General features: G+C 64.1%; 4 protein-coding genes across 5 annotated transcripts; 3 read left to right on the top strand and 1 right to left on the bottom strand.

Annotated features, from left to right (window-relative positions):
* Positions 1–6,316: 6,316 nt before the first annotated feature.
* TXNIP (thioredoxin interacting protein) lies at positions 6,317–10,572 on the top strand. The gene is made up of 8 exons (XM_010308900.2): positions 6,317–6,848; positions 7,834–7,906; positions 8,012–8,159; positions 8,499–8,601; positions 8,739–8,995; positions 9,084–9,240; positions 9,377–9,525; positions 9,631–10,572. The coding sequence occupies exons 1-8, from the start codon at positions 6,599–6,601 to the stop codon at positions 9,664–9,666; spliced, it is 1,173 nt and encodes a 390-aa protein (XP_010307202.2). The 5' UTR covers positions 6,317–6,598; the 3' UTR covers positions 9,667–10,572.
* A 4,158-nt stretch (positions 10,573–14,730) lies between these two features.
* POLR3GL (RNA polymerase III subunit GL) lies at positions 14,731–17,421 on the bottom strand. 2 transcript variants are annotated; one of them, XM_075737244.1, is made up of 8 exons: positions 17,384–17,421; positions 16,747–16,890; positions 16,507–16,636; positions 16,162–16,230; positions 15,980–16,036; positions 15,810–15,883; positions 15,577–15,690; positions 14,731–15,498 (listed from the first exon to the last, which is right to left on the bottom strand). In XM_075737244.1, the coding sequence occupies exons 1-8, from the start codon at positions 17,390–17,392 to the stop codon at positions 15,412–15,414; spliced, it is 684 nt and encodes a 227-aa protein (XP_075593359.1). In that variant the 5' UTR covers positions 17,393–17,421; the 3' UTR covers positions 14,731–15,411. The 2 variants fall into 2 exon arrangements, with proteins under 2 accessions (XP_075593359.1, XP_075593360.1); XM_075737245.1 differs by lacking the exon at positions 16,162–16,230.
* A 598-nt stretch (positions 17,422–18,019) lies between these two features.
* On the top strand, positions 18,020–20,879 carry ANKRD34A (ankyrin repeat domain 34A). Its single transcript, XM_075737254.1, has 2 exons — positions 18,020–18,147; positions 18,902–20,879. The coding sequence occupies exon 2, from the start codon at positions 18,965–18,967 to the stop codon at positions 20,327–20,329; it is 1,365 nt and encodes a 454-aa protein (XP_075593369.1). The 5' UTR covers positions 18,020–18,147; positions 18,902–18,964; the 3' UTR covers positions 20,330–20,879.
* Positions 20,880–23,076: 2,197 nt separating this feature from the next.
* Positions 23,077–24,684, top strand: LOC142598403 (gonadotropin-releasing hormone II receptor-like). The gene is made up of 3 exons (XM_075736918.1): positions 23,077–23,559; positions 23,682–23,886; positions 23,988–24,684. Exons 1-3 carry the CDS (start codon positions 23,077–23,079, stop codon positions 24,482–24,484), a joined length of 1,185 nt encoding a protein of 394 aa, XP_075593033.1. The 3' UTR covers positions 24,485–24,684.
* The last annotated feature ends 134 nt before the right edge of the window (positions 24,685–24,818 follow it).

Raw genomic sequence — 24,818 nt, 5'->3', positions numbered from 1 at the left:
AGACCGTCGTCCAGACGCTCCTTGAAGAGAAGACTTTGGCCGGAGCTCTCTGGAAGAGGTGAGCTGGACCACCCTGAACAGCTCACGGAGGTCTGAAGCTCCGACTCTAGTCGGGGCGGGTATTGGGGAGTCACAGCCACGTCACAGCCACGGCCACCACCTCCCTTACACGCAACACAGATGCTTAAACCTGAGCTGCAGCCTGGCTAGGGTCCAGCAACATCGGAAGGAATGCGCACAACGCTGAATGGGCTTGCGCCTGTTCTCCAAAATGTTCTTTACTCCACATCCTCAACTTAACGATTGCAGAGGAAGCAAGACCTTTCAGAGCCATGATAAAGTCTGTGAGTGGAAGAGAGACCTTTCCACCCGTGACAGATTGCAGTCTGAAATAAAGAAGTGGAACGCAGGCGTGGATCCAAGTCCCATTGATGTCAACGAGAGTATTTCCATTGACGTCAGTAGACTCTGGATCGAGCCGTTAAGTTTCCTAGCATATGTCACCTGCTAAAAAAGACACTGACAACACCGGCCAGCATTTTCAAAAACAAGCCCAGTTTGGACCATTCTGTATCCAGATGCCCAGCCTGGGCGGTTGGAGCAAGGGAATTCCGAGTTTGGATCAGTCCTGGGGTTTGCCTGCCCTGGTAGGCGGTTGTCAACAGCAGGAAGGTATGAGAAGTCTGGGACACTCTGCTCCTCTTCCATCCCGTCTCACTCTGATTTCTAGTAGTTAGAGAAACGCCAAGGCCTTGGGGCATGAGGTGTAGTAGCCAAACCTGAATCTTCATTACCAACTGCTTCTACGTGTCATAAACCAGCCCGATCATCAGAGGTAGCCACGTTTGCCAGCTCCCGGTGCGGCAGTGAGGGCAGACAGCTGTGTAAGTTGGAGATGCCGAGCCTCCAACCTGCAAACCAGAGCTGTCCAAATCAGAAGCAGGTCTTCAAAACGGCAGTGCTGGTTTAAAAGCAGCCCGAACGTGCAGCTCTCCTCAGCGTGTTGTCTGTCAAACTCCGGCATGTTTTGTTAGGGAGACGTTAAGGCCAAGGTGAGAACTTCCTCCACAAAGTTCAGGGTTAGATTTGGTTTCCTCGTGTTGGCAATGGCCAACGCCTTGAGCAGCGTCACCATCAGGGAATGGGGAACGGGGATAGTGGCCAAAATGGGCACGTCTCGGTGTGGGATGCTTCCTCACATTCCTCCTCATTTGGCATGAAAAGTAACCTCAAATCACAGAAAATAAATAAATAAATAAATAAATAAATAAATAAATAAATAAATAAATAAATACGCTGCCAGTGGGATTTGGGCAGCAGATGCACAGAAGCCAGATCTCTGGAGGTCCACCCTCCCCTTGTCCTCATGGAGAGGCAAACGCAACAGTTATCAGCCTCTTACAGCCATTCCTTCCTCTTGTAAATACACAAAGATCAACACTCATTCTCACCTTCACGAACACACAAGCGGTGTGCTCAAAACGCGAGAAATCGGCTCATAGCATCCAAAATTTAAACGCAGCTTCACTTGCCTCCTCTTAAACTTTGTACCTAGGGCTGGGCAAGTTGAAATCACCAGTCTCATGAGCGTGTCGCGTGTGTAATCCAAACAACCTGCACGGGTGGATGGAAGAAAAATCACTCCTGTGTCGTTCCTGGCAAGGCCTCTAGATGTCAACACAACCCAAAATATGAGAAGGACTGTGGAGGAGTCACCAGCTTCACAGCCGAGGGGAGGGGATGTCCATCCTCACCCCAAAATGCTCCCATAAAGGTTTCATCTTCTGGCTCTGAGATCAGTGAGGGTGAAGGAGGTCAAGCAGGGGATTGCCCCCCTTGCCCCAATTTTAGCCCCCCAACCTGGCTCTCTACATTAGGGGTGATGATGTTTGCGGGGAGCACCCCTGGTGAGGAACCCTGTGCCCCCAGGCGCACACGCTGCCAGCCTCAGGGTAGCTCTGGCTGCTGAAAAGTAAGAAATTTTCCTTATTTTTTTGCTCTCTTCAGCATCTGCGGCCCCAGCTGGGACCTTTCAAGGGACAACTGGACAGAGCAGGGATGGAAGCTCAGGAAATCTTTTGCTCTACGATACTTTTTCCTCCCCTCACAACAACATGTTCCAAACCCAGCTGACACCAAAGGCAAAGAGGACCTAGCGGATCCATTTGGCAAATAGATGAGGAAGAAGAGGAAGGCTTGGCCAACGGAGCCGAAAGCGATGGCTTCAGCTGGCCCTGCCGTGCACCGGGAGCCCGGGAGAGGTCACGCTCTCCCAGCCGGAGGAAAGAGCTGATGCAACTGAGTCTTCCTGCCCAGAGCAGATGATAGACACGGGACTTCCCAAACCCTGAATTCAAAACCCTCCTTGTTTATGGAGAACTGAGTTCATTCTCTTGTCACAGGCAGTTGACACTTATCTCTGGTTTTCCCCTTCCTCTGTTGTTAAGACATAATCTGGCCAGAAAAGAAGTGAAGAAATCCCACCGCGGCGAAGAAGCATCTGTCAGGGAGAGGTTTCACATCGTGCTCCTTGGCAGGAGAGGGAAACTCGGGGCTCTGGGGGAAAAGTCCTCACACCCGAGCCCTGAGAGGATTTTTCCCCGTTCAGCGGGGATGGGGAAAGGGAAAAATGGATCCCGATCTGTGCCACAAAGCATTTCAAAACGGTACGCAGCCTGTACAACACTACGAAGCACAGGCAGCGGTGACACAAGCCATCGCTGGGGATGAAAGCAGGGGGGAAAAAAAAAAAAAAGCTGATTTTGGAAACCCCTAACGGGGATCTGCCCCGAGAGCTTCGCAACCCAGTTCTGGTAGATCCCTGGAAACATCTCTATATTCCAGCAACCCAGCGGTGCTGTGCTCCCCTGCCTCACGCCAGGCACCACAAACCTTAATGTCCTCACCAAAACTGCTGGGTTTATTTAGAAACTGAAACGGAGACGCTTCCCCTTGCTTCACTGCCTGCCTTCAAACCTAGAAACCTCAGGCAGTCCTTCTGCTGTTGAATCACTGCCGTGGCCACAGCCAAATGCGAGCGGCGAGAAGCCGAGCGTGGGACAAGCGGTGGCTTTCCAGGAGCCACCCAAGTCCCAGAGTCCTTCGTTTTCCAGCTGCAGCGACACGCAGCCGATGCAATCAGCGTGGGATTTATTTGTTATCTTCCCTGTACACAAACAGCCTCACCAAAGGAAATGCCTTTTCCTCCCTGGCTCCCGCTCTCGACCGTACAACAGGCACACTCTGTCCCTTCGCTCGGGCCATCGTGAATCCCTTCTCGTCCCTCTCTCTCCCCGCCCCGCCTCGAATTTACTGGAAGCAACCATATATGGGGAAAAAAATGAAGAAAACAGCACCGAGAAGTTCCAGGGCTGCAGCCTCCAGCAGGCACCCACCAGCTCTCCGAACAATTCAGAGGTGACAGCCAGTTGTCTGATAGACAGGACAAAGGACAGCTTTGCCACGAGAGGAGTATGGCTTCTCTGGGAAACGATGGCTAGCCGCCCCCGATAACCTAGATCGGGGAGGGGGGAATAAAAGGCTTTTATCAGCATTAGGCTTTTATCACAAGCAGGATTCGGATGGGCGGTGGGAAGAAGGGCAGTTTTTAGCATGGCATGACGTGGCCACGCTCAAAGCTATTTTAGCGCTCGGTTTCTGCCTTACCCAATTCCTTCTCCATGACCTGTGCAGCAGCCCCAGCTTTCAGTGAGTCACCTCAGGGCCTGGTTTCTCACTGAACCCAACCCTGCTGCTTCTGAACCGCGTTATCCCCTACGCATAACGTTAGTCATGCCGCTCTCCTTGCCGGCCCTCGCCTTTGGCCAGGCACGCCGGGAGAGGACGAGGCTCCGGCCACTCTCCCCATCCACCCTCGGTTCTCAATCAAGGCTGGAGGGATCCTCCGAGCACCACCATCCCCGTGGGAAATGAGCCCAGGCGGGGGGGTGAATGCCTTAAAATAACTTAGTGGGAGCAAGGAAGCCCCCAAGAGCTGGTCTCTGCCCCAAAAACCCAACTGGTTTCTCTTCTATGCCCTTGTTTTTTTCGAAGGAGACGTGACATTTCGAAGCGTTCGTTTTCACAAGCTAAAATCCCGAAGCCTTTCTGAAAGCCTTGCTTAATCCAGGGTGCTGCATGCGTGGGAAACCTTGCCAACCAAGCCTCGGCCCTGAGGAAGTTACAGCTGCTCCTTCTGCAGAAGGACCAGGGACGAGGCATTTCCAGCCAGATAGGGGTCAGGGGAGCAAAGGGCAAAAGCTGACTGACAGATAAAGAGAAATTTGGAAAGGATTCGGGCCGTGGAACGTGCCTTGGACCATAGCTTTGGCTCAGGGCTCGATCGTCCTTTGACATTGTTGGAATGCGTTCTACTGTCTGAGAGCGAGCAGCCACAGGCTGGATCCATCTTCCTTGGAAAGATGGGTACCGATGGAAACCGGAGAGGGAGAGCACAAACGGCTCCCGAGGGAATGCTGGGCGCAGATCCGAGCTGGGCGCTTTGGGATCAAATATCCCATAGCTGGCAAGGCTGGAAAGAGAGCTCTCCTCGTTTTGCCAAATTAGAACAAATCCACAATTCTTCCTTAATCCGGCACTTTTTTTTTTTTTTTTTTCCTAGCGAAACAATGGGCCGAGCTTGCCGGGACCAGAGGCAGCAGGAAAAGGTTCCGTTCCTCCATGATGTTGCTAATTATGAAATAATTCTCTCACAGTAAGGAAACTTGTCCTACAGTTTGGCAGGCAAACAGTTTGTGCCCTACAGTTTATCTGGCCGGTTTATCGGTTTATACTAACAGGTGTGAATTAACTCCGGGGGGGAAGGAGAGGGCGGCGGAGAAAGAAAAGGACGGTGCGTGCCAAAAACACACAGATAAACAAGTTCCAAAGGACAAGGGAGACAATTCCTAACAAAAACACATCCCTTTTCCTCGTTCGGGGTGGGGAGATCTTGGATGTCCCCATTTTCCATTCCTGCTTTGTTGGCTGGCTCAGAAAAAAATACTGTTTTCCCATTTCCTCCACTCCCCCATGTTTTCCTGAACTTTGTAAAAGCATTAACAGCTTTTAAAACCAAGGGCAAAATAGCCACCGCCTGTCAGGGAGGAATGTATGCTCAGCAAAAATTACCCAGGAAGGAAAACTTGAGGGTTTCTTGAGTCAAAAACCTGCTATGGGTACAATACAGCAGTCCCCGCTCCCCAAATCCTGGCTGGAAAACAGGCACAAGGGCCCTGCCCCAGGGCAGAGTTTATTCGAAGGATGTGGTTGTTTACCGACCCTTAGATCATGGCACAACTTGTTGACGAAAGAAAAGAAAGAAAAAAAAGTCCATTTCCTACAGCAAACCAGAGAAACATCTAGAGATTGCTATCTTAAAAATAAATGTTCACCTCAGATTTTCTCCTTGGTCACTTTCGGTTCCCCCTCACCTCCTCCCCCCTTCAAGACACTCGAAGGATCCCGAAGTGTGGGGGAAGCGGTATGAGGGTGCGTTGAGAGGGCTATTTCTGGGAAGGACGCGTGGGAAGGACGCGTGGGAAGGGTCCCCCAAACACAGCGGCTGGGGAGGGGGCACAGATCCCTGGTCATGGGGGGGCAATGGAAAGCCCCCCCCCCCCCGCAATGACACCCAAAGATAGACACCCCCAGGGTCAGGCTTTCACCCTCTACCCCAAACCTGACCTTATTTACCTCAAATAATGGGGGGGGGGGAAGGAGAGGGGGGCTGAGGAAACGCCTCAGGCAGCTGCTGAGGGGAGGCCGGGGGAGAGGGGGGGTGGGGTGTGTGTGAAATGGCCCCGGACTGCCCTTGGAGGGGGGGCTGAGGAAGGGGGAAGAAAGCCCCCCCAGAGGGGTGAGGGGAACACCAGAGGCCCCGCCAACCCCCTCCCAGTTCGCCCAGTACAGGCGGCCGCAGCCCAGTCAGCCCCGAACCGGGCACGCACCCACCCTGAGGGGGCTTTCCCCCGCCCTCCTGACTGAGAACATTACATCCTGTTCTCCGCTCACCATTGGCCACCGCCGCCGCCCACCCTCGCTTTCCATTGGCCCACCGCGCTGTCACTCCATCCCCCCTCCACCCTCCTTTCCCTGGAACACGCGCGCCTCTCCTTCACACGCTGTCCACGCTCCGCAGAGAGCGTTCTGATTGGTCGGCAGGGCTGTAAACAAGGTAGCGGTGACCAATGGGGGCGCTGATCACGCGAGCAGCACGCCTGGCCACGCGCCCTCGGCGTGGAGCTCCTGGCATCAACAAGCGCGGGCGGGGGGAGGGCGGGGAGACGGAGCCTATAAAAGGCCGGGGCCGGCGGGGCGCGCTCCCAAAGCGTTGAGGGCAGCGAGCGGTGCGGACCGGCTGCAGCGCCGAGCACCTTCCCGTATCCCTCTTAATTCCAGGAACCGAAAGGTTAAACTGCACTTTTTGACTAAAATTAGTCTGTTTCAGGTCTTTTTTTAAATTTTTTTCCCACTTCGGGGGAAAAAAAAAACACCCCAAAAACCAACCCGCACTTGTTGCCCTGCGCAGCCCATTCGCTGCTTTTTCCCCGCAAGTGGTTTTTTTTTTTTTTTTTTTCCCCTCACGCTCACCTCAGCCATGGTGATGTTCAAGAAGGTGAAGACCTTCCTGATGACCTTCAGCGAGCCTGAGAAGGTCTATTGCAGCGGGGAGAAGGTGGCCGGGCGAGTGTTGGTGGAGGTGGCCGAGGTGACTCGCGTCAGCGCCGTCAAGGTGCTGGCCTGCGGGGTGGCCAAAGTCAACTGGGCCAAGGGCCCGCAGCAATGCAAGCAGGAGATGGAGTATCTGCGCTTCGAGGATGTCCTCACCCTGGAAGAACAGCCCACTGGTGAGGATCGGGGGCTGGGAGAAGGGAGTTTTTGGGTAAAAATGGGGAGGAAAGGGAGGCTTGATAGCGGTCTGTTGGTGGGAGGCCGGAACGAGGTGCTGGTTGCGTTCCCGTGGCTAGTTGCATCGTGAGGAGTTGTGGTGGTTTGTTGCTGTTGGGGACTCGGCGTCGAGGCGGAAGCAGGTTCGGATGGTGGCTGAGTCTCAGGGGAAATGGGCAAAGGCACTGAAACCCCTGAAGAACGGGGACTTGGCTAAGTCAAGTTCAGAGTGTGAAAGCTGAGGGCTGCTGAGCCTAAAACAAAAAGCCAGATGAGCTGCCTGATGGAGCGTAGAGAAGCCGTTGGGTGTCGGTGTGGTTGCTGTGGTTCACACAGCCGGCAGCGATGGTGTGTACCCGCAGGCAGCGAGTACTGCAGTTGGCCTTGGCTGGGTGTCACGGTGCCGGGACGGTGCCCGGGACGGTCGGGGAGTGGCAAGCGCAGATCTCACCCGAGACAAGGAGTCTCTTCTGGGCATGGAGAACTCCCTTCGGGAGCTTCCTCCTTAGGCTGGCTCCAGGGAAGGCGAGAGATAGGGACTTGGCAAAGTGTCCTGGGAGATAATGGGGGTGACACGAAGCCTTGGAGATGAAGAGATAACTGGGGAGAGAAGTGGGTGCTCAGTACTCCCACAAAGTGGAAGTAGTAGGGTGTGGTTAACAGGGACCGGAGTGCATCGGGACGCGGTGTTCTGGCTCCAGATGGGGATGTTGAAAGGAGAAGTGAGATTAAACGAGCAGCACTTCCCTGCTCTGAGGAGACGCCGGGTTCTGGGGCTGCTCTTGGGGGACAGGTGTAGGCGGCTCTTGCCAAACAGCTAACGCAGCTCAAGCCCATGCAACGCTTGACTTCGTCGCTGCCTGTGTAAGCAGAACAGCGGATCATGCTTAAGAACAAAACCACAGAGCTTCACCTAACGTTTCCTTTCCCCTTTCCTTCTCCCAGATGGGGACGGCTCTGTAATCCTGAGACCCGGGAACAAATACGAATACAAATTTGGATTCGAGCTTCCCCAGGGGTGAGTATGAGACGAACGCTGCCTCTTGAAAGACAATTAAATGGAATTGCTACAGAAGACTCTCTTGTTGCCTCAGATGAGTCTAACGAGCGTCTCTTCCCACAGGCCTCTGGGTACCAGCTTCAAGGGGAAGTACGGCTGCGTGGATTATTGGGTGAAGGCCTTCCTGGAGCGCCCGTCCTTGCCCACTCAGGAGATAAAGAAGCGCTTCGAGGTGATGGATCCCGTTGATGTGAACACGCCGGAATTGCTGGTAAGTTCTGCTTTACTCCAGCGAGGTTTGGGTGTAGCAGGTGTTAATGAGAGAGAAAAGCCCTTCGGTAGGGTCAGTCTGACCTCTGTCATTAAGACTCCCCTGATAGGCTTTATTGCTGAGCATGGATTAAGTGCTTAGTGCTTAAGAAGCCCTAGTTACTTCTAGAAATCTACACCAAGACAGCTAAAGCGAGGCGCATGCTCTGCTTTCCCATGGCTGCTCGGCCCTCATGGGGAACTTGAACTTTTTGTTGCAAAACAGGAGGAAGGAAGGAAGGAGTGGGATGGGAGCAGCGGGCAGGTTTCACCTAGTAGTAACAGTCTTGTTCCTCTGCAGTCTCCGGTTGCTGCCAAGAAGGAGAAGAAGGTGTCCTGTATGTTCATTCCCGACGGGCGTGTGTCGGTCAGCGCTCAGATCGACAGGAAAGGGTTTTGTGAAGGTAAGAGCCTCTCCTCCCCTCTCGGGGTGATGGGACGAGCTGTAGCTGAGCAAAGGGGACGTTAAACAGCGGAAAGGGGCATCCGGCAAGGAAAAAGCTCTGACCTTCCTAAACGTCGAACGTGGCTTCCTCCTCAGGCGATGAGATCTGCATCAACGCCGACTTCGAGAACACTTGTTCCCGCATTGTGGTGCCCAAAGCTGCCATCGTCGCCAAGCACACCTACCTGGCCAACGGGCAGACCAAGGTGTTCACCCAGAAACTCTCCTGCGTCCGAGGCAACCACATCATCTCGGGCATGTCCGAGTCCTGGCGCGGCAAAACCATCCGCGTCAAGAAGCTCAAACCGTCCATCTTGGGCTGCAACATTCTGCGCGTGGAGTATTTCCTGCAGGTGAGCGGCTTGGGTGGCCGTCGGTGGGTAAACTCTGTCCTCCCTTGGTTCCCGACATCCCCTAAACCTCTGGTTCTTGCCCTCACAGATTTACGTCAGCGTCCCAGGCTCCAAAAAGATCATCCTGGAGCTGCCCCTTGTCATCGGCAGCCGCTCGGGCATCGGTAGCCGCAGCTCCAGCATGGCCAGTCAGACCAGTTCCGAAATGAGCTGGGTGGATTTGAACCTCCCCGATGCTCCAGAAGGTGAGTGACCACGAGCGGCCCTCGGTGGGCACCGTCGTGACCCCCGCACACAAGTCTTGGGGGGGGGCGAAGAGGGGGTGTCGTGGGGGGAACACGGGCGATAGCGGGGAGCTCACCAGTCCTCCACCCCTCGCAGCACCCCCGTGCTACCTGGACATCGTTCCCGAGGACCACCGCCTGGAGAGCCCCACCACTCCTCTCCTGGACGATCCCGACAGCTTCGACAGCCCCATCTTCATGTACGCTCCAGAGTTCAAGTTCATGCCGCCGCCCACCTACACCGAGGTGAGAAACGGTGCCGGCAGCGGCGGGGAGGAGAGCGACGGGGCGAGTTTAGGCGTGGGATTAAACCTCTAACCATCTAAGGGCGCTCTTTGGTTCCTCTCCCAGGTGGACCCCTGCATCGCTAACAACAACGTGCAGTGAGCGCCGAGTCCGAAGTTACTGCCCCGCTTTGTTGTTTGTTTTTTTTTAATCTGGACTCTGAATCTGCCGCCCTGGAAACTTTGCGGCAGCACGGGGCTCGCTCCGGCAGCCCCCGCAGCGGGAGGAGCGGCCGCTCGAAGGGCCGGCGAGGCTCCGCTCGGCCAGCGTGGAAGAAGCGGTGAAGTGTCTTTGAGTTGTGTGTTCCCTCGCGTGCCGGCTGTGCCGAGAAATCCCGGTGTGGCTCGGGCCTTTGGCTGAGGACTTTGCATACGGCCAAGGCTTTCCAAAAAAATAGTGCTCGAACCCAAACTGCCACGGTGCTTATGTGGAAACTGGCAGGAGAATCTTGGAGCAGGGGAGGCATAAAGGCCTCGAACACCTCGGTTACGAACCCTTAGGCACATCCCAGCCTAAAGAGACTTTAAAAAAACAAAACAAAAAAAAAAGTTAATGTCAGAAATGGCCGTTGTGATGCCTTCGATCTGATTAACGCCGTCTTCCGGGACGGACGCAACCTGTTGGTGGGTTTCGTGTCCGATAACGTACCCGAGCGTGCGAGGATCGTGACAGAACCCGTTCTCTCCTACGGCAGGGAGTTCCTCTTGACTTACAAACGCTTTCCGTCTCCGAGCTGCCCAGCAGCAGCCGGGGCAGGTGGTCCTGCCGCCGCGCCGCCGCTCCCTCTCTCCTCGGCCTCACCGAGATGGAGCGCGGCGCGCGGCGGCTTCGTCCAGCCGCTTACGAAAGCGCCTGCCCCCTCGGTGGAAACGAGTAGTAACGATCTCTTTTCTACTGTTTTGTATGTGAGGGGTTTTTTTTTGGGGGGGGGGGGGGGGGGGGGGAAGAAAAACCGATTTATATTTTGTACTGTGGGCGATGTTTTTAATAAAGAGGTGGTTGGCGAGACTCCTGGCCTTGAACTTCTTGGGGAACAGGGGGGGGGGACGGGGGGCGGCGAGGAGGACGGAGGTACCGTGGGGTGTCCCTGGGGTGATGGGGGTGCACCCACCTCGTTAACCGGGCAGCCGCTGATGGGGAGCGGAGCAGACCAGCGCTTTCCCTGCCCGGTGGTTTTCGGATGCCGCTCACCAAACGGCGGCTCTGGTGGGTGAGGAAGCGGAGCCCACCCTGTGCTCTCCAGATGGAGCAATTATCACTCAAAAGAGGGGTTTTGCCCCGTTTTGTCGGCCCCAGTCACCAAAGCACCTGCGGTCTGGCACGGGCAGAGCTTTGCCGAGCCTTTTTCCCGGCTGCGGCATCACCGGGCCCGGCTGAGGTGGGAGCAGACCCACCTGTGACGCTTCTCGGGGGTGAGAAAACAAAATTGGGTGGAAAAAGCAGCCTTTGGGAGCAGGGTGAACGCCGCGGCCGGGAGGGGAAACTGAGGCACGCCGAGCAGGACCGGGCCCCGGGGTGGGAAATTCCAGCCGGCGGCCAAACCGCGCGCGGCATCGGCACCTTGCTGGGTCTTCTGTTGTGGCAACAGCCCCCTTCCTCCGGCCCTTTTTTGGGGGATGTAGGTGAAAGTTAATGGAAAAAGGGACGGGGTGCTGACGCGCCCGCCACGGTGTCGAGGAACGGCCCCGACCTTGGCAGAGGGCTCCGCTCCCTCACCCCTCCCCGACTTGGCACCCGCCGCCGCTCGCTCCTGGGGGGGGGGGGGGGCTATGGTGACCCCCCCCAACCCGACAGCAGAGGGGGGGATGCAGGGCCGGAGCCCCACGGCAGCAACGGGGCCCCCCCCGGTCCCCTCCGGCCACCCCTGCACCGCCACGCAGCTCCGCCGTGCCTCAGTTTCCCCATCCTGCCAGAGCCACCGACGCCTCGGCCAACCTCACCGGGAGCCCCTTTGTCCCCCCCCCCCCGCCGCCTGCCCTTATCTCCCCGTTGCCGGCGCGGCACAGCACCGGCTCGGCACGTACCGGCCTTATCGCCAGGAAGCCGGTGGCTCCTTCGGCCCTGGCGCGCCGGGCTCCTCACGGTACGAGCCATGCCGCCGGCCGGCGACGCGACACGACGCCACGGTGGGTTCACCCCCCGCCCCCCCCCCCCCCGAGCAGCCCCAGGGGTGCGATGCTCAAACAGGGGGGGGCAATAACACCCCCCCCCCCCCCCCCCCAATCCATCGCCCGGCTCCCCCCGTGCCTCAGTTTCCCTGGCCGGGGCAGGCGCCCAGCCCGCGGGGTGCCCGCCAAGTGGGTGAAGGGTCAGCCCCGCTCCAGGCCAAGTATGGGCAGAAAGAGCCGAGCTGGGGGGGGGGGCTACAGCCGGGATGGGGGGGCTCAGGGGGGGCGGCCGCCCTGGAGACCCTACAATAACAACACCCCCCCCCCCAAACACGTGTTTTCCCTGGGGACACCCCCCCCCCCCCATCGCCCCGCACCCACCCCACCCAGCCCCATTTTACAGCCCCAATTAAACAAATTAGGGCCATAAACCCCCCCGTAACCCCCCCCCCGCCCTGAGCAGTCGCGGTGGCTGGGGCTGGGCCTGTCCCCAGCACCACGGGGCCACATCCTGACCCCCCACTCACCCCCCCCACCCCCCCGGGGGGTATTTTCAGCCTGGTTTTGCCTGGTTTTGCCTATTTTATTTTTTTTTTCCCTCCTGCCAAGGTCATTTTGGGGGGGTGGGGGGTATTTCTGCTCCCCCGGTCCATCCCAGCCGGGATGACCCCCCCGTCCCCCCCGGTCCCCCTCCCTGGTCCCCGTCCCCCCCCCGGTGCAGCGAGCGGCTCCTGGCCCGGGGCCTGCGCTGGCCCCCGTCCCGCTTCCCGGCTGCGCCCAACTCGGCCAAAGGTCACCGGACAAACTGGGGTGTCTGGAGCATCCCGGGGATGGGGGGGTGGGGGGGGGACAATGGGGAGCAGCGAGCGCCCCGGGAGTGGGACGGGGACGGCCCCGAGGGGGTGCGGGGCAGCCGGCCTGGAACGTCCCGTGGGGTTTGGCACCATTCGGCGTTCCCCGGCCCCACAGGGCAGCGCCAAGCCCTGCCTGCACCCCTGCCTGCACCCCTGCCCGCACCCCTGCCCATACTCCTGCCCGTACTCCTGCCCGTACCCATCTGCACCCCTGCCCGCACCCCTGTCCGTACTCCTGTGCGCACCCCTGCCTGCATCTGCCTGCACTCCTGCCCACACCTGCCTGGACTCCTGCCCACACCCCTGCCTGCACCCCTGCCCGTACTCCTGTGCACACCCCTGCCTGCACCTGCCTGCACTCCTGCCCACACCCCTGCCTGCACCCCTGCCCGTACTCCTGTGCGCACCCCTGCCCGCACCCCTGCCCGCACCCTGCGGCTTCCCCGGGCACTTCCCGGCAGCAGGGTGGGGGTTGCGGCCGCCGGGTCCCTCCCGGTTCCCCGAATCCTCCCGGATTCGCTGGAAAACGCCCGGGGGGGGGGGGGGGCCCAGCCCGGGGTGAAAGGGCCCCCTCGCCCGGGGGGGGTCAGGACACCCCCCCACACCCCCCCACCCCCCCGGCAGGTCCCCCGTCCCCATCCCGGGTGTCCCCCCCCCCCGCACTCTGTGGGGTGCAGCCCCCTCAGGGCTGGGGGGGGCCCAGCCTGGATTGGGGGGGGGGTGTGACTCAGCACCCCTCAACCCTCCTGCCCCCCCCCGACACCCCAAACCTCCCCCAGGACCAAACTGTGGGACCCCAAAACCAGCCCCCCCCCCCCCGGGGCCTGCGTTTCCCCGGTGCCGGGCAGGACCAGGCCCCACGGCACCGGGGAAACTGAGGCAGGAGCAAGGCCGGTGGCTGGGGGGGGAGTACAACCAGCCCCCCCCCCTTTTCCAGGGAATTGGGGTGGCTCCCCCCAGCCCCCCCCTCCAGCCCGGTTTTATCCTTCCGGGGGGGGGGGGGCACTGCTGCCCACCCTCTCGCCCCCACGGGATTATTCCTTTGCCCTGCGGGAGCACCGGGGGCTGCAGCTGAGAAATCACCACCTCCTGGAGTCCTGTGATGGCCCGGCCACGCTCAGGGACATCTCTGCTTTCGGCCGGGGGGGGTTGCGGCCGATAAGGGCAGAAGAGTTGGGTTTGCTGAGCTGCTGCTTTCGGGGTTGTTTGGCTTTTTTCTTTTTTCTTTTTTTTTTTTTTTAATTACTCAGGGATTGAAACCAGCCATAACCAGTAACCCTGCCCGGGGCGGGGGCGGCGCTTCCCCATCACCAGGTTCACGTGAACAGCCCCCGCCCCGGCCCTGCCTTGTCCTTTCCTTGCCCCCTCCACCCGCACAAAACACTTCCCCCCCCCCCCCCGCAGCTTTTCTCACTGCCGGTGCATGCAATGAGTTTGGCAGGGCTCAGCCCAGCACCCTAAACCAGCCCCAAGTGGGGGGTGCAGGGGTTGGGGTGCAGGGGTTGGGGGGGGGGGGGGCTGTGTTCAAACCCCGCTGCCCCCCCCCCCCCCAGAGGCACAACCCTTCCCCTGCACCCCACGTTGCTGGAGCCCAGCACCCCAGGGGTTAATCCAGGCTGGGGAAAGCCCGGGGGGGGGTTGGGGTGCCACCCCCCCCCCCCGAGCCCAGAGGGAAAACAGGGGGACGTGGACACGGCCCTGCTGCATCCCCTGACTCCAGGAGCTGGGGATTTGCACCCCCCCCACCCAGTGGGTGCCACGTGCCGGCCCCACACATGGCCGGGACCGGCAGGGTGCCCGAGCGTGAGCAAACGTGGGTGCCGGGGTGGAAAACTGGGTGCCGCCGGGCACCCATCCCAGCTGGGCGACGCCAGCTGCCGGCCTGGCACGGCACCCCCAAACAGCTGCTCCCTGCACCCATGGGTGCACCCAGCCCTCCCAGGCCTAGGGCAGGTCTGTGTGTGTCCGTCCCCGTCCCCGTCCGTCCCCCCCCCACTGCGGCAACCCTACAATAACAAGGCATTGTTTACAATCAGCTCACGAGACCCTACAATAACAACCGCCCTTAGCAAACAACCCTACAATAACAAACCTCGCGTACCCAGCAAGGAAAGGGGGGGGGGGGGGGGAGCCTGGGAACCCCATTATCCACCCCCCCCCCAAAATCCCCAGGGGGGGCGTTGAGGCCACGGGACAAGACGAGCTGGAAATACAGAAATCAACTTTAATCCACCCAAAATGGTTAAAAAATCCCAAATGTTAAAAAGCTGCCAGAAAAAAGGGGGGGGGGGGAGTTTGGGGGGGGCCTCCCCGTCACCCCTAAAATCGTCGCCTCCACCAGGGACAATCCCACCCACCGCTGGCTTGGGGACAAGGCTGGGGGGTGTCATCCCCCCAAAACACCCCCACAGGGATTCGGGAGCCCCCTGGGACACCCCCAATTGGGGGGGGGGGGCGGGGGGGCGGCAACAGGGTGTCCCCAAGCCCCCGCCCCAGCTGGCAGCACCCTGGGGTGCCCCAACCTTGGGGTGTCGCACCCCTCCCTCCGTCCCTGGAGCACGAGTGCCACCTGCAGGCTGGGGGGGGGGGGGACAGGGGACCTGGGTGTCCTGGGGAGGGGGGGGACAGGGGACCCGGGCATCTGGGGGGGCTGGTGACAGGGGACCCCAATGTCCTGGGGGGGTGACAGGGGACCCCAGTGTCCCGGGGGGGGGGACACACACGACTGAGAGGGGACCCCAGTGCTCTGGGGGGGGGGGGACTGAAGAGGGGACCCCGACATCAGGGCAGGGGGTGACAGGGGACCCCGATATCCCTGGGGGGGGGTTGGTGGTGACAGGGGACCCCGATGTCCCTGGGGGGGGGTTGGTGACAGCAGGGGGGGGTCAGTAAACCGCCTCGTCCATGTTGTCATCGCTGTCGGCGCCGAAGTCCTCCCCGTTGTCGAAGTAGGACATGATGTAGTCGGTCTCCTGGGGACAGGGTGGGGGTCAGGGTGCCCTGCCCAGCACCCCCCACCCTGCCAGGGGGGTGCCGTCCCCCCCCCTCACCTCCTCGTGCTCCTCCTCGTCGTACTCCTCCTCCTCCTCTTCCTTCCCTTCTTCTTCTTCCTCCTTCTCCTCTTCCTCCTCCGACGTCACCTCCTCCTCCTTCTTCTCCAGGCTCTGGGGGTTCAGGGAGCCCCTGCAGCGTCAACCCGGGCGGGGGGGGGGGGCCCCCAAAATCCAGCCGGGTCACCCTAGCGGGGACCCCCCCACGTCCGCCGAGCCTTCGGCCTCGTTACCTCCAGCTTCTTAATGGCCTCCTCCTTGTCGAGCGCGACCCGCTGCTTGCACTTGGGGATGAGGATGGCGGTCCCTGCGCGGCGCAGGGGGGAGCGTTACCCCGGGGGGGGACGGGGGTGACGGGGGGGGACAGGGGGGGGGACAGGGGGGGACGGGGGGGGACACTCACTGCCTTTCCGCAGCCGCCGCACCCGGATCTTCAGCTCCCGCGGCAGCCGCCTCCAGTCTGGGGGGGCAGAGCCAGGGCTGGATCAGGCCCCCCCGAGCTCCCCCAGCCCCCCCGAGCCCCCCCAGCCCCCCCGAGCCCCCCGACCCCCCCAAACCCCCCCGAGCCCCCCCCGACCCCCCCACCTGGGTTCCAGTCGATGGCGCTGTCGACGGGGCTGGAGAGCTGGTACTTGTCTGAGTAGCGCTCGATATCTGGGGGTGCCCGAGGCGGGAGGTGTCAGGGGGTGTCGGGGGGTGTCAGGGGGTGTCAGGGGGTGTCAGGGGGTGTTGGGGGTGTCAGGGGGTGTTGGGGGTGTCAGGGGGTGTCGGGGGGTGTCGGGGGGTGTCGGGGGGTGAGGTACCCCCAGGGCAGCGGGACGGGGGCCACAGGGCAGGCACCCCCCCCTCCTTTCCGCCCCGTTCAAAGGGGGGTGCAGGAGGATTGAGGGGGGGGCCCCACACCCCAGCCCCCCCCAGCCCCCCCCGTACCTCTCCGGGGCGCCCCGGGCTTGACGAAGTAGGGGAGGTTCTTCATGGCCCCCCGCAGCTCCTGCTTCAGCGCCAGCATGTACTCCCCCTCCTCCCCCCCCGGCAGCGGGGCCGCCCGGTGCTCCAGGGGCTGGGGGGGACACACGTGTGGCGAGTGCGTCAGTGCTCGGCCGCGCTCAGCTCCCCTTTGGGGGACACCCCCCCCCCAGGGGGACCCCCCCAAACCCCCCCAGGACTTACCGGGAAGAGGGGGGAGGGCTGGAGGGTGGGGGGGGGCAGCGCGTCCCCCTTCCCGATGCCCACCGCCTCCACGTTGAAGGTCATCTGCCCGCGACCCCGGCCCCGGGCTCGGCCCGCCATGGCTGGGGGGGGGCCGGGGGGGCGCTGGGGGCACAGAGGGGGCCTGGGGATAAATGGGGGGCAGCCCCCCACGCCCCCCGTGTTCGGAGGGGGGCAGCCCCCCGGTGCTGGGGAGGGTTGGGGGGGGCAGGGGGGGCAGCGGGGATGCGGGGCAGCGTCCGGGGGGGCACAGGGAGCTGTGGGGCCGCCCCCCCCGGGACACGAGCGGACGTGGAGGGGGGGTACGACGCGGGGCGACCCCCCCCCGGGACACGGGGTATGGGGGGGGCGTGGGGAGGGGACGGGGCAGCCCCCCCGGGACACGGGGACACGGGGGGGGGGGCGGGGGGGCACTTAGGGGGGACACGACGCGGGACACGGGGCGGGGGGGGGACACGGACACGCGGGGGGACACGGGGCAGCCCACCCGGTCTCCCGTCCCGCCCCCGCGGCCCAGCCCGGTCCCGCCGCCCCCCCCGTCCCCCCCCGGTCCCTCCCGGTGTCCCCCCCCCCCCCCCGCCCCGGTCCCGGTCCTCACACCGCGCATGCGCAGCCGCTCCACGTGCGTCCGGGGCCACTGCGACTCCGTAACGTCTGAAAGGGGCGGAGCGTGCGCGGCAGCGCCGCGCTGATTCGCGGGAGGCGGAGCCAGTCAGAGGGGAGGGGGCGGGCCAGGGGGCGGGGCGGAGGGAAGGCGTGAGGGATGAATGGAGGGAGGAAGGGATGAATGGAGGGACGGGGCTGGGGCGGGAAGGAGCGGCGAGGGGGGGCGGTAACGGCGGGACGGGGCCGGGGACGGAACCAGGGGGGTGCAGAGGCTCCCTGCCCCCCCCAGCCCCGCAGCCCCCCCCGTAGCCCCCCGGCCCGGGGTGACTCCCCCAGCCCCGCTGGGTTTTGGCCCCCAGCCCCACCGGGCCGGGCCCCACGGCGGGTCCTTCCCCTCCTCCTCCCCCTCCTCCCCCTCCTCCTCCTCCTCCCCCTCCTCCTCCCCCCCCCGCACCCCCGCACCCCCGCACCGGCAGCTCAGCGCAGCGGGTTCGTTCCCGGCTGCGCCGCCGGGTGATTCATCCCGGTCCAGCGCTCCCCGCGCCGGCGGCTGCCAGAAATAGCGATGCGGGAGGGGGGGGGACTCTCCGAATAACCTCCCCTGCCCGGGCCCCCCCCCCCGCCCCCCCCCCCCGCCCCGCTACGCCGGCGGCGGGCCGGGATGGCGGCCACCGGGCTTGGTCCCCGACCCCGCCATCCCCGGGGCATCTGGGCGCGGGACCAGGCGCTGGGGGATGCCAGGCTGCGGTTCCCATGGTAACAGAAGGGATGGAGGGATGGGGGAGAGAGGGGCTGAGCTTGGGGGGGGGGGGGGCCCTTCTCTGGGGGGGGAAGGGTGCAGCCCCGAGCGCCAGGCCCAGGCGCGGTGGGGCCGGTGTGTTGCTGGGGGGGGGGGGGACGGAACTGGGGGGGAAATGGGGGGCGGGGGGGGTTCTCCCCCATTTTCCTGGCTGGTCGGAGAGCTGAGGAGCAGGATGAGCCGCGGTCACCATGGGAACCGCGCAGGCAGGGATGCAGGAAGGGATGGGGGGACCGGCAGGGATGCAGGGGGGGACGCAGGACAAGATGGATGCGGGAGGGGTGGGGGTACGGGCAGGGGATGGAGAAGGGGGACAGGAGGGGGGTACGGGCGGGGGGGAGGACTACGAGGAGGGGGCGCAGGAAGGGGATTTGGGGGAGTATGGGAGGGGACGGGGCAGATGGGGTACGGGGGTACAGGCAGGGGAGGCAGGAAGGGCGGTAACGGGGTGCGGGGGGGCAACAGGCAGCGGCACCGGGATGTGGAAGGGGGACGCAGGCAGGGGACGGTGCAGGCAGGTGGGCGCAGCCCAGCGGCAGAGAGGCCCAGGGGACTCGGGGCACCGCGGGCTGAGCCGTCAGCGGCCGGCGGCATCCGCGGGAACCGTCCCCCCGTGGGACCCAGCCGGGGAAACTGAGGCAGGGAGCTGGGACTGCCCCATCCTGGGGGGCTCGAGGTGGGGGCTTCAACGTGTGCCGTGTCCCGTTGCAGTGAGCGGGCGACGCTCCCCGACCAGCGCAGCCACCCGCCATCCCCGCTGCCGTAAGCGCCGCGATGCCCAGCCCCGTCCGCCGCCCTCCCGGTGCCGCCGGGCCGCCCGGTTTAACCATGTTACCGGCGGACGGTTCGGCGTTGCTGCGAGCCGTGGCACAGGGCAAATTTCGTCTCACCCGGCTCTTGTTGGAAGGGGGAGCGTACATCAACGAGGGCAACGCCGCCGGGCAGACGCCATTGATGGCCGCGTGCCGGGCCGGCTACGCCGATCCGCTGGAGCAGCCCCGCATGGTGCGGTACCTCCTGGAAAACGGCGCCGATCCCAACATCCCCGATAAGACGGGCAAGACGGCATTGATGCACGCCTGCGCCGAACGCGCCGGCCCGGCGGTAGCCGCCGTTTTGTTGGCTCACGGCGCCGATCCCAGCGCCCGCGATTACGCCGGAGCCTCCGCTTTGGTTTACGCCATTAACCGGGGGGACCGGGAGACGCTGCAGGTGCTGTTGGACGCCTGCAAAGCCCAAGGGAAGGAGGTGATCATCATCACCACCGACACCTCGCCCTCGGGTACCAAAACCACGCGGCAATACCTAAACTCGCCGCCTTCGCCGGGGCTGGAGGAGAAACGCTCGCCGGCGCTTTGCATGTCGCCCTCCGACATCGAGGTGCGGACGGCGGCTTCGCCAGCCGGCAGCGAGAAGGAAGAGGAGAGGGATGTCTTCTGCTTCCCGCCGCCGCCACCGCCGGCACCGGTCACCGCCGTGCCGGAGCCATCCCGCGCCCGGGGGCGGCCGCTGAAGCGCCTCAATTCGGAGCCCTGGGGGTTGGTGGCCCCGGGGACGGAGGGGACACGGGGACCCCCCGAGCGTTTGGTGGCGGGGATGGAGGGGCTGAGCCTGGGCGGGCGCCCGCGGCGGCACAGCGTGGAGGGCCGGGAGGCGGCGGGGCTGCCGGGGGCCGCCTGGGCCGAGCGGGTGCCCCCCGGTTGCCCGCAGCCGCTGGCACGCCGGAACACGGCCCCCGAAACGGCACGGGTCAAACCGCCTCGCTGGGAGCCCCCCGAAATGGAGGGGCACCCCTGGGCCGGCTCGCCGCCTCCATCGCCGGGGCGAGGCCGACGCTGCGCCGCATCGGCCATGCCGCTGCCGGCTGCCGAGTCCCCCCCGGCCGCCCGCCGGCGCCCACCCGGTTTGCTGGAGCGTCGCGGCTCCGGCACCCTCTTGCTGGAGCCCTTGGCCCCGGGGAGGGCCGGCTTCCTGCCCCCCCTGCACCCCGGCCCGCACCCCCCCGGCCCCCGCGGCCCCCCGGCCCCCGGCTCGCCCAAGGGACGCCGCAAGCTGCTGCGCCGGCACTCGATGCAGACAGAGGAGATGCGGCAGTTGGCCAACTTCCAGAGCAGCGTGGCCCCGGAGCCGGGCAGTTAGGGACCCCCCGTGTGTCGTGTGTGTCCCCCCCCCCCGAGCCAGAGTGGCACCCGGATGGCTGGGTCCCACTCCCGGCGTCCTCGGGGACACCCCCCCATGAAGGGACCACCCTGGGCGGCCGCTCTGTCCCTGCCCGGCTGCTCTTGTGTCAACATGGGCCCCCCCCCCCCCGTGCAGGCGGTGGCAACGTTCACTCTGAACCCTACTGATGACTGCGAGCACATGACGATTCTTCCATTGCTGTCGTTGGCAGAAACTTTGCACGACCCCACATCCCTTCAGGAGCCGGCATCCCCCCTGCTGCATCTTCCTCCTGCTCCCTCCTCATCCTCCCAGCAGCGCTTTTCCCTACGGACCTTGCCCGACCTGCCCCAGGTTTGGGGGTTCCCCGGTCCCCGCCGGTGCCAGGCGCTGCCTGGGTGCTGTGAGCAATAACAGCCGCCGGACCCCCGTGTCCTTGGATGGTCCCTCCCCAGGGGGGTCTCCCCCCCCTTTTTTTGGGGTGCGGGGGGTCCCAGCTGTCGGCGTCCCAGTGAATAAAGACCCCAACAGAGCTCAGCCCGTCTCTGAGTGTCTGGGCACATCTGGGTGCACGGGGACGGGCACAGCTGGGGGACAGGGTGCACGGGGACTGGCACAGCTGGGGACCGGCACATCTGGACATCAGGGTGCACAGGGACTGGCACAGCTGGGGACCAGCACATCTGGGCAAGAGGACCCTGCTGGGTCTTGCTGGCAGCTGGCAGAGGCTGCAGATGTGCGGGGGGGGTCCCAGCCGGTGGGCACAGGCTCAGCCCTGGCGCCGGGGCCGGTGGGGGGGTCCCCGGCCCCGGGGAAGGGGGGGTGCTGTGCGGGTGCTGTGCGGGGTGCTGTGGGGGGACCTGTGCGGGGTGCTGTGGGGGTGCTGTGCGGGTGCTGTGGGGGGTGCTGTGCGGGGTGCTGTGGGGGGTGCTGTGGAGGGTGCTGTGCGGGTGCTGTGGGGGGACCTGTGCGGGGTGCTGTGCGGGGTGCTATGCGGGTGCTGTGGGGGGTGCTGTAGGGGGGGTGCTGTGGGGGTGCTGTAGGGGGGGTGCTGTGGGGGTGCTGTGGGGGTGCTGTGCGGGTGCTGTGCGGGGTGCTGTGGGGGGGTGCTGTGGGGGGTGCTGTGCGGGGTGCTGTAGGGGGGTGCTGTAGGGGGGTGCTGTAGGGGGGTGCTGTGGGGGTGCTGTGGGGGTGCTGTGCGGGGTGCTGTGGGGGGGTGCTGTGCGGGTGCTGTGGGGGGTGCTGTGGGGGGTGCTGTGCGGGGTGCTGTGGGGGTGCTGTGGGGGTGCTGTGCGGGGTGCTGTGGGGGGTGCTGTGCGGGTGCTGTGCGGGTGCTGTGCGGGTGCTGGGCCGGGCCGTGCCGCAGCGGGAGGTTGGGCTGTGCCGGGCGGCGGCGGCACCGGCTGCGGCAGGGGCGGAGGGGCAGCGCTGCAGAGCGGTACCGCACCGGGGGCTGGGGACACCGCTGGGGACACTGCTGTGGGGCACTGCCGTGGGGCTGGGGACACTGCCATGGGGCTGGGGGACACTGCTGGGGACTGGGGGGACACTGCTGGGGACACTGCTGTGGGGCTGGGGGACACTGCCATGGGGCACTGCCGTGGGGCTGGGGACACTGCCATGGGGCACTGCCGTGGGGCTGGGGACACTGCCGTGGGGCTGGGGACACTGCTGGGGACACTGCCATGGGGCACTGCCGTGGGGCTGGGGACACTGCTGGGGACACTGCCGTGGGGCACTGCCGTGGGGCTGGGGGACACCGCTGGGGACACTGCCGTGGGGCACTGCCGTGGGGCTGGGGACACACTGCCGTGGGGCTGGGGACACTGCCGTGGGGCACTGCCGTGGGGCTGGGGGACACCGCTGGGGACACTGCCATGGGGCACTGCCGTGGGGCACTGCTGTGGGGCTGGGGACACTGCCATGGGGCTGGGGGACACTGCTGGGGACTGGGGGGACACTGCTGGGGACACGGCCATGGGGCTGGGGGACACTGCCGTGGGGCACTGCCATGGGGCTGGGGACACTGCGGGGCTGGGGGACGCTGTGGGGCTGGGACACGGCCATGGGGCACTGCCAGGGCTCAGGGACACTGCGTGGGGTTGGGGGACGCTGCCGGGGGACATTACCGGGTCTGGGGAGGGGGGGACAGGGCAGGGGGCACAGGCTGGGGTGGGGGACGCTGTGGGGGGGCAGCACCCATGGGACAGCCAGGCCCTTCCCCACCCCAGCTCCTCCTCATCCTCCGCTGCCTCCCCCCCCCCCCCCCCGCTGTCCCCTTCTCTGGACCTCGGTGACAGGAGGGGTTTCCTAACCCCCGCAGGGGTATTCCCTGGGAGAGGAGGAGGGAGGAGGAGGGAGGAGGAGGAAGGAGGAGGAAGGAGGAGGAAGGAGGAGGAAGGAGGAGGAAGGAGGAGGAAGGAGGAGGAAGGAGGACGCCCCAAGCCGGCCAGGGGACACGGGTGACGAGCCTTGTCCCACCGAAGGGTGAGCTGCACCCCCCCCCCCGGGTGCCCCCAGAGCTGGGGGGTCCTTGGGGACGGGGGGGGACGAGGTCACCGTCCCGGGAAACGAGAGGGGACGCTCTGGGTGCCACCCCCCCCGGCCCACCTCCCGGGCTGAGACCCGACCCAACTCAGGACAGAGAATCGGGGCAAAACCCCGAAGATGCTCGGCGTCACCGCGTCCTGCCGTGGGCTCCCAGCCCCGCCGCGGCCACCGCCGGCATGAACGTCACCGGCGCGGCGGGGAACCGCAGCTGCGGCGGCGAGGAGCCCATCCTGCTGCCCACCTTCTCCACCGCGGCCAAGGTGCGGGTGGCCGTCACGTGCCTCCTCTTCCTCTCCTCGGCTTGCTGCAACGGTGCCGTGCTTTGGTCGGCCGCCCGGGCGCCGCGTCGGCGTCCACCGCGCGTCCGCGTCCTGATGGTGAACCTGGCGGCGGCCGATCTGCTGGTGACGGTGGTGGTGATGCCGTTGGACGCCGTGTGGAACGTCACCGTGCAGTGGTACGGGGGGGACGCGGCGTGCCGGGCGCTCATGTTCCTCAAGTTAGCCGCCATGTACGCCTCGGCCTTCGTCACCGTCGTCATCGCCTTGGACCGTCACGCCGCCATCGTTAACCCCTTGGCGGTGGGCCGCGCCGAGAGGAGGAACAAGGCGATGCTGTGCGCGGCGTGGGCGCTCAGCGCCGTGCTGGCTCTGCCGCAGGTGGGGTTGCGGGGAGACCTCGGAGGGGCCGCCGCCGCCTCGGGTGGGGTGGGAGGACGACGACGACGACGACGGGGAGGAGGAAGGACGCTTGACGGTCCCCTCCCCGACCCCCTTTGCAGGCGTTCGTCTTCCGCACGGTGAGCCGGTCGCGGCCGCGCCGCTTCGTGCAGTGCGCGACGGTGGGCAGCTTCGGGGCGCACTGGCAGGAGACGCTGTACAACATGTTCACCTTCGCCTGCCTCTTCCTCCTGCCCCTGCTCGTCATGGTGCTCTGCTACGGCCGCATCCTCGTCGCCGTCTCGGGGGGGATGAAGGACGCCGGCGGTGAGAGCCCCACCCTTTCCCCACCGCCGCGCTCGGTTCTCCTCTTCGTTAACCCCCCGGGGCGACGCGTTCTTCCTCATCCTTCCGTTTCCGCCCCGCAGCCTCTTCCCGCGAGATCCAGCTCCGTCGCTCCTACAACAACATCCCCCGGGCCAGGATGCGCACGCTCAAGATGTCCATCGTCATCGTCCTGACCTTCGTCGTCTGCTGGACGCCGTACTACCTCCTGGGCCTCTGGTACTGGTTCTCCCCCGAGATGTTAACCCGGGAGAAGGTGCCGCCGTCCCTCAGCCACATCCTCTTCCTCTTCGGCCTCTTCAACACGTGCCTGGATCCGCTCGTCTACGGGCTCTTCACGGTGCGTTTCCGCAGGGAGATGCGGTGCGTTTGTCGCTGCGGCCGACGCCGGCACGAAGAGGAGGTCGCTTCCGCCCTCACCGGATCCTTCCGCGTTTCCACCGCGGTCGCGCCGACCAGGAGAACCGGCAACAACCCGGGAGAATCCGAAAAGCGCGAGCTGGAGGTGATGGCGGGCGCGGCTCCGCCGGGACGGAGGTGCGAGTTGTGCCGGAGGAGGACGGTGGAGAGCTTCATGTGACGGCTAGGTCGCGGCAGAGCAAGGGGAACCCCCCCGAAAGTGGGTTTTGGGGGAGACACGAGGGTTCTGCGCCACCACGAAGCCGCTCAACAATCAATTCCCGATGATTTTCCCAGCGGGAGCCTGTCTGGTTTAACCGGAGCCGGCACTGCAGCACCACCGGGACGTTTCCGTGCGAATTTAAATAGCGAATTTAAAACGTGCCCCTTCCCCTGCGCTGGGGACGCAGAAAACACGCTGATCTGAGGGAGAACAGCTCAGCTAAATAAAACCATCGCTTCCAAACGCTATTTTAACAGAAAAAATGGGGGTTTTTTCAATTAATAAGTTGTTC

This window comes from Balearica regulorum, chromosome 28 (assembly GCF_011004875.1).
Source record: "Balearica regulorum gibbericeps isolate bBalReg1 chromosome 28, bBalReg1.pri, whole genome shotgun sequence".
NCBI lineage: Eukaryota > Metazoa > Chordata > Aves > Gruiformes > Gruidae > Balearica > Balearica regulorum.
This window is presented reverse-complemented; position numbering and strand designations above follow the sequence as displayed.

Coding starts and splice junctions, on each gene's coding strand:
- TXNIP (XM_010308900.2), top strand. CDS start 6,599: ATGGTGATGTTCAAGAAGGTGAAGACCTTCCTGATGACCTTCAGCGAG. Junction 7,907..8,011: donor GGATTCGAGCTTCCCCAGGG/GTGAGTATGAGA, acceptor CTCTTCCCACAG/GCCTCTGGGTACCAGCTTCA. Junction 9,526..9,630: donor CGCCGCCCACCTACACCGAG/GTGAGAAACGGT, acceptor TTCCTCTCCCAG/GTGGACCCCTGCATCGCTAA.
- POLR3GL (XM_075737244.1), bottom strand. Junction 16,637..16,746: donor AGCCCTCCCCCCTCTTCCCG/GTAAGTCCTGGG, acceptor TGTCCCCCCCAG/CCCCTGGAGCACCGGGCGGC. Junction 15,884..15,979: donor GCGGCGGCTGCGGAAAGGCA/GTGAGTGTCCCC, acceptor TGCGCCGCGCAG/GGACCGCCATCCTCATCCCC.
- ANKRD34A (XM_075737254.1), top strand. CDS start 18,965: ATGCCCAGCCCCGTCCGCCGCCCTCCCGGTGCCGCCGGGCCGCCCGGT.
- LOC142598403 (XM_075736918.1), top strand. CDS start 23,077: ATGAACGTCACCGGCGCGGCGGGGAACCGCAGCTGCGGCGGCGAGGAG. Junction 23,560..23,681: donor CCGTGCTGGCTCTGCCGCAG/GTGGGGTTGCGG, acceptor CCCCCTTTGCAG/GCGTTCGTCTTCCGCACGGT. Junction 23,887..23,987: donor GGGGATGAAGGACGCCGGCG/GTGAGAGCCCCA, acceptor TCCGCCCCGCAG/CCTCTTCCCGCGAGATCCAG.